Below are 7,962 nucleotides of genomic sequence, written 5' to 3'. Positions count from 1 at the left end.
GTCCAAATGCATTGGTGAATTAAAGCCTCCAACTTTTACAAAGTTTTATACATATATCTATGCATTTATAAATACACACATATGTAAAAGATATATATTTTCTTCTAAAATAAAGTGCCCAAATCTTAATATTTTGGGGGCATAATAGGGGAAAAAAGAATCATAAAGCTTTATCAGTTATAGACAGTTTCACAATATAAGAATCTGTTTTATATACATTTATTCAGATATAGTGAACTCTAACCACTCACTCTTTTCTGAATTCTAAGTGAATTAATTTATCCAATATATTAGAAGCCATGTAGCCAGTTTAAATGAATCAGAGGCTAATTCTTACTGTGCCTGGCACAGAACCTGGGCTCCCCAACAGAAGAGTAGTTAAGCATCATTTTTAATTCCCCTGTTTATTTGAATGTTGTCTTTCTGCTAAGATGATAAACATAGAAAGAAATGTAAATGAATAAATCTAATTTATAAGAATCCAATTCTAAATCCTCTATTAGCATCCTAGAATCCAATTCTAAATCTTCTATTAGCATTCAATAAAGTCAGGGTTTGGTGAAAAAATTCCTTTTGTCTTGATTTCACCCTGGGCTTGATGAGAAATGGCCTGGCAGATTTGAAATGAGGGGTCCTGCTGTCTCTGTTATAGTTAAGTCTTGTTGGAATCACAGAAGAATAATTAGGATGCAATGAGCAACAAACAGATCAAGGAGACAGTCAACTCAAATTGAAATGAAACTCTCTGTGACAATGGAAAACCTCGTGAGTGCATGTTTGAATTTAAGAACAGAACAAAGGTTAAAGAAAAACTAGATGGTTTAAGATCATTCAGAAAAGCCTCACTTCAAATAGAAACTAAGGCTCTATTCTTCAGTACAATGTCTCAGCTACCCTTACTGTGTTTTCTATTGCGTGCATGCATGCTAAGTCGCTCCAATCGTGTCTGACTCTTTGTGACCCTATGGACTGTAGCCCACCTGGCTCCTCTGTCCATGGGATTCTCCCAGGCAAGAATATTGGAGGCTTGCCATGCCCTCCTTTAGGGGATCTTCCTGATCCAGGGATCAAACCAACATGTCTCCTGTATTGGCAGGCAGGTTCTTTACCACTAGCGCCACCTGGGAAGCCCTGTATTTTCTGTTATCTTAGATTTTTAGGATGATCATTTGTAGGTTTTGACAAGGAATAGAATTTAAAATGTTTTTGAAAAGACTTCAACCTATGGAAGCAAGGTGAAGATGCCTAAAAATAGCTTAATACGAACCCAGCCATTTTAGAATCTAGTGATTACATGTTCAAACTGCAGTACAGCATGTTTTATTCAAGCAGGCAAAAGAGAGACTGTCAGCACTGAAATTGCATTAAAACACTCTGCAGCTTCCCAACATACGGAAGGCTGGGACCAGTGGGAAGCCCAAACTTTTCCCAGAGTCAGAACAAGAAATGTAGTATCTTCTTTTCTTTGGAGGAAGAAAAAGGGCAAGAAAATGTTTCCAATTACCCAAACCCACCTGAGCACGGTCTTCCCAAGGACGAAGCTGCCTAACTGCTGATTTTGGTGAGCATCTTATTAATGGCTTGCTTGACGTGCGTGGTGGAGCTGCGTCGCCTCGTCTTGCCCTGGACCATCCTCCGGCGACGTACCTCTCGACACAGCTCATAGAATATCTCGGTGATGTTCCCTTCTCCAGTGCAGGCAGAACACTCATAAAAAGCACATGCCAGTTCTGTGGCCAGCTTCTCCCCTTCTTCTGTACTGACCTGTCTGGAGTGGTCCAAGTCAGCTTTGTTTCCAACCAAGATGAGAGTCACGTTCTTGGGCTTTTTGATCTCATCCAGGATGTTCTTAAGTGGCAGCACTTCCTCAAAACTTCCTCGGTCAGTAATGTCATAGACCAGCACAAAGCCTTCCCCCCATCGCATGTGTCCTTCCCTCTGAATGGTGTCTTCCTGTTGGCAGGGAAAAAATAGCAGTCGGGAGGCCTGGAAGTAATTGCAGTGTATAGATGCTGCAATTGCTAACAGTGATCCTTTTAACAACCATTCTTTACATTCAGCAGCGTTGGAAATTCTTGGTAGACTGCCTGAACCAGCTGACCCTCTCAGTTTGGAACAGAAGCATAACTTAGGGAACTAAACATTTTCTAACTGCGCGGAACCTAACTTTGTGATTCTAACTTTTTCTTGCCACATCATTAAATGTGTAATTGCAAGGACTGTAAAGAAATTATCCTCCTAGTTGAGCACACTGCCTCTGAGATTTTTCATCACAATTAAACAATTGGCTAATAGATAATAAACAAGTAGACCTTACCCCATCCTCTGAGATCAGAATTAGAGGTATGAATTAATGAATGGTTTTGATTTTGTTTTGTTTTTTAATCTTCTTTTCTTCAGATTAGAGACAATTAGCCACCAAAACAAAAGTGAAAAATTGTATAGAGTCTAAGTAAAAGCTAGGGGATTTGGGCTTCATTTTCTATCTCAGCACTTTTGATATATTATGCAGTCTCAATAATGATAGAAACTCAATTGCAGTGATTCTCAAAAGGGGTGATCCCTCCTTCTTAAGAAGGTAACATTTGAAAGCATTCTGAAGCAGGTGTGATTTGAAAGTGTATCACCATTATAGGCTCAAATGACTTCTCCAGGCATGTATTTTCCTGATGTTTCTCTCTGTAGAATCAGTACCGGAAGGTGAGAGTATATATGGGGAGCAAGTAGTGATGAGAAGGAAAACTGTATAACTAGCTGCAAATATATTTGTTAGATTAAATAGTTTTATCAAGTACTAACTGAAAAGCACTATGATATCCTTCAGCTTCCTAACTCTTATTCTTAGTGGTCACCACTATTCCTGGGAGGGCTTCGCTTGTGGCTCAGCTGGTAAAGAATCCGCCTGCAATGTGGGAGACCTGGGTTCAATCCCTGGGTTGGGAAAAACCCCTGGAGAAAGGAAAGGCTACCCTCTCCGGTATTCTGGCCTAGAGAATTCCACGAACTGTATAGTCCATGGAGTTGCAAAGAGTCAGACACAACTGAGCAACTTTCACTTCCACTTCTTTCATCTCTTGGGAACCAAGCCTTCCTATAAACTGTTTATAATTTCAGAATTGACTGGCTGCAAGGCAAATGTATATTAGTTTCATTTTAAAATAAATTGTTAGCATTCAATGATGTGGCTCAAATCTTTAATCTGATGTGATGAGATTTAGAAAGAATATTATAGAAAAGATTCTTAAAATATTCTGAAAAAAGATTCTAAGTTTATATAAGTCAAGAATATAAATATTGTAGATTTCTTTAAGATTCAACTTATATATAAGCATATTAAGGGTGCTGAGAATGTCTCCAGTAAAGATATATATTTAACTTGATCAGAGTATTTCAAAACACATTAACCATGAAAACCTAACATTAATACCTTGTGATCACCCCATAATAGAGGTGAGCAATTCTACTTTAGATGATAGCATATGAATGTTAGGGTATTTTCAAAACCCTTTTGGAGCACTGAGTAATTTATATAAGGACACATACATAAGCTATTGCAAATAAACTAATATAAAGCATAACTAGATAAGTCTTTAGGCATCATTAGTTAACTATAGAAAAATGTCTTAATTCTGTTCACGTTATGCACATCTCATTTTTATTTATCCAGAAATATTAGAGCTGAATTCCTTTTCACCTGTCCAGCAGTATCTAGTATCTCCATGGTGACAACTTCATCATCAATGGTTGCTTGGTGTCGGTAGGTTGATTCTGAGGGAATGAGCAAAACGAAGGTAAAATGGTAAATAAATGCATAATTAGATTTGATCCTTGAAATCATAAATTAGTTTCCAATGTATACCTGTTTCCAGAGCATTAAAAAAACGTGCAGCCTGAGGGGTGGGAGAAGGTGCCACTTTTATACTCTTAAGTTCTTGGGAGTAACAGATTCTAATATGGGATCCACAGACGCTCAGGATATAGCATGAGAGATTCCCTTTTTCTATTATTTTATTCTCCTGTGAGGCAAGCTTTCTAATACCCTTTTCTCTCTAAAATGAGACTTCCACATCCTAAAAAGAGAAAGTGATTCCCACAAGGGCATTCTATCTTGAGACTCCTAAAAATACAGTTTATGGAATCATGTTAATTCCCGTTCCTGACAAGATGGCAGACAGACAGAGGCTGCTCATTTCCATCTAGACCTCCACTCTAAGAAAAAATTAAACATTAGAAGGGGGCAGATCGCTATTCATGTAAAAACGACTGTGGAAAGCTAGCAGGAACCCTCGGGGCGGTTGAAGTGGGTGGACCCGGGTGTTCAGGGATTGGTAAGGAATGGTCACCCACAGTAGAGGACCGAGGAAGAGAGAGAACAAAGCTGAGGTAGAGAGGCTGCTTAGTACCAGTTGAGGCTGGTGGCTCAGACAGTAAAGAATCTGCCTGCAATGCAGGACAGATTGCCTGCAATCAGATCTGTGTTCCATCCCTGGGTTGGGAAGATCACCTGGAGAAGGGAAGGGCTCCACACTCCAGTATTCTTGCCTGGAGAATTGCATGGCAGAGAAGCCTGGAGAGCTATTGAGTCTACAGAGGTTGCAAAGAGTCTGGCATGACTGAGACTAACACTTTCACTTCAAGAGAATATCAGAGTGATCTTCAAGCTCTGCTGGGGTCAGAAGTCAGGAAGAATACGACCACTAGGTGGCTCTGAGGGTTCTGACATGAAACGAAAACCAGGCATTAAAATGGTGTTGCTCTATATGAAAACGAAACAAATGACATAAAGCACTCCATACATGATTGACTGAGTTGATGAAGTTCAGGGTGAAACATTCTCCCAGAAATTACTAGCAAGTGATAAAAAGAAGGAAAATATGAAAGCAAAATATAAGAGGTATGGATAATAGAAATAGACGTTATTCTCTTCTATAAAATGAGCCTCAAAGAGAGAATAATATACATAGAAGAGTGGAAAATAGTTGAAGCTGAGGTTGTAGTAATTGAGAATTTCCCAGGACTAGAGCCATTGAACAACTTCACATTAAAAGGACTATAAGTATAGAATAGATAAACAACATGGTTCTACTGTATAGCACAGGGAACTATAGTCAATATTCTGTGATAAACCATAATGGGAAAAGAATATGAAAAAGAATGTTCACATATGTATAACTGACTTTGCCAGACAGCAGAAATTAATACAGCATTGAAAATCGACTATACTTCAATAAACATAAGTTTTAAAAAAGGACTGACAGGACACACAAGGGGAAAAGCCCCAATTTCAACCTATTACAACAAAATGTAAAGATATCAATGACAAAGAGGAAACTTTTTAAAGATCTAGAGGAAAAAAAGTCCATCACCTACAAAAGCATGTGACTCAGATTGACACTGGACTTCTCATCAGCAAAACAGAATTCAAGATCTTAATGGAGTCAAGCAAAGCGACAAAACTATACCAGAAGCAATTCAGAACCACAATTCTAGATAACACCAAAATATCAGGGTGGAGATGAGAGAAGAGACCAGAGGCAGGTTTGAGGGAGTTAATGTACTTGTATTATTCCAAATGATGGTATAATAAAAAGGTATTTAGAACAGAAAAAAGTGAACAAATTATTCAACTCAATGTTTAGAAGAGGAAAACAAAGCAAATTCAAGAAGATATGAGAAAAGTAAAAGAGAAAATAGCAGAAAAAATTAGATAAGGGTAACAAAAGCAAAGCATGGCACTTGAAAAATTTAAAAGAAGTAGGTGGGGGGAGAGGTAAAGATCAGAGAAAACTAGTAAATTAAGAGAGAAGGTGAAATCAAACAAAATGAGAATAAAAATAGGAAGTAATTACACATTCTGGTGAAATAGAAATAAAATAATGTTATGAACTGTATACCAAACAAATTTCAAAGCCTGATTAATTCTTTGAGGAAAAAATGCACAAGTTGGTACAATGAGAAATAAGACACTTAACTAGGTCAATAGCCTGTGAAATTTAAATGCTCACTGTAGATTTCTTATGAGAAAAAATGACTACCCAATCGGCTTTATAGATTTCTATTAAATATTAAACAAGTTGTTCGAGGGGGAGAAGAAAGTATAGCTGCCCACTACATGAATTCCAGCAAGAAATATTAGAAAAGTAATAAGAGAAGAGAAAAAAAAATGTAGGTTCATTTCATTTTTGAACATAGATTCAAAAATTCTAAAAAAGTAATATCCAGTTGAATCCAACAGTATAATAAGAAAAATACATCATAAAATAGTAGAGTTTATTTCGGGAATACAAAGTGTTTATAACTATCAGTGCAATTAACACATTAAAGAACTAAAGAAAAATCGCGAGTACCTCTATAGGTAGATCTATAGCATGATAAAATGTATACAAATTTAAAATATGTGCATATATAGAATTTTAAAAAAAATATGTAATAACTAACACATACTGCTTGCCCTTTGAACACAGATTGCTCTAAATGCCTTACTCATGTTAACTTATTTATTCTTTACAAATATTTTATGAAGTATGTAATACTATCAGATCTATTTTATGTGAAGAAACTGAGGCACAGCAACATTTAATAAGTTGCCAAAGGTCACACAGACGTTAAGTGGTAAATGGTACAGTTAAGACTGGAGCTCAGAAGACTGGCTTTGGGAATTTAGACTTTGAACCACTGTGCTCAGTATCAACCATATTAGACTATATGCCTTTGGGAACAGAGGAAGGCACTGGTGTCAGAAGAGGGGATGCAGGAAAAATCAAGTGAAAAAATAGAAAGCCTTTACATACGCATGACGTGGGGCTAGGAATAGAGCAGCACGACTGACTTAAGTATTAACTCAATTATTTGCCCCTGAAGTACTCAAGTTACTAACCAATCAACCAACTAAATAAACCTAGAAATTTCTTTCCTACCAGGGGAACCGGTAAGCCATTGCTTTTATTTCTTCTTATAATCTATCCACCCACCTATTATCTATTATCTATCTATCTCATGTTTCTTTCTTTAACTCATCAACTATCTTACAGTTCTTTCTTGACCACACTTTTATGTTACTTTGCTGTAAATCTAATCTCCTACTCAAAATACAAACGACAGAAAGGAAGCTTAGCTAAGCAGGTAACCTAGCCATCAGTCATATGTGATGATCATTCACAAAGGCACAACACACGGCAGATGCATTTCCTGAAAAATAAAAGTTTAAAATGAGTTATGTTTGTTTTATTTTTTTAGACTCCACATATCAGTGATAGGATATAGTATTTGTCTCTATCTAACTTATTTCACTAAGCAGGTCCATCGATGTTGTGGCAAATGGCAAGATTCAATTCTTTTTTCATGGTTGAGCAATATTTCATTGCCTGCATGTGTACATGTATATATCTCACATCTTCTTTATCCATTTATCTGTCAATGGACATTTTAGGTTCCTTCTTTATTTTGGCTATTGTAAATAACTGTACAGCACAGAGAATATAACCAATATTTTATAATAACTTTATATAGTGTGTAATCTATAAAATATCAAATCACTATGTTGTACACTTGAAACTAATATAGTTTTGTAAGTCACTATTTGTCAGTTTTAAAAAAATGAAAATGAGATTATGTTCAATACATTTTAATAAGTATATTTTACATTATCATCATTCTCCTGTAATACGTAATCCTTACAGGCTATGTATGATTCTCAATTCTAGATCACTCCACTCCCCTCTGTTATGTTAAATGGGAGATTACAGTTTTGTATAATTGAATGCTCTAAAATACCACTGACAGCCACTACTCATTTCTAAGTGTTCTCTCAATTATTTCCTTTTCATCTTCTGGGCGCCAGTCTGAAGAGGAGAAGCCCAGAGGGCAGTGCACATGCTAGGATCCATGCCTTTTTGTTTCTCTCTCCACTGCTCTGCTGTGACCTTTGTGCCGCTTTCCCTTTTAAAGGACTGGCATCAGCCC

The 7,962-nt window shown here is 36.9% G+C and overlaps 1 protein-coding gene across 1 annotated transcript in view; it reads right to left on the bottom strand.

Annotated features, from left to right (window-relative positions):
- Positions 1-1,545: 1,545 nt before the first annotated feature.
- The window catches only part of RERG (RAS like estrogen regulated growth inhibitor), a 130,655-nt gene continuing 124,238 nt past the window's right edge, over positions 1,546-7,962 (bottom strand). The window contains exons 3-4 of the mRNA XM_052641111.1: positions 3,695-3,768; positions 1,546-1,953 (exon numbers count right to left, since the gene is read on the bottom strand). Coding sequence (XP_052497071.1) covers positions 1,546-1,953; positions 3,695-3,768 — 482 coding nt within the window. The remainder of the gene's footprint in view (positions 1,954-3,694; positions 3,769-7,962) is intronic.

This window comes from Budorcas taxicolor, chromosome 5 (genome assembly GCF_023091745.1).
Source record: "Budorcas taxicolor isolate Tak-1 chromosome 5, Takin1.1, whole genome shotgun sequence".
NCBI lineage: Eukaryota > Metazoa > Chordata > Mammalia > Artiodactyla > Bovidae > Budorcas > Budorcas taxicolor.
Note: the sequence above shows the minus strand (reverse complement) of the source record. Positions and strands in the feature narration are given on the sequence as shown.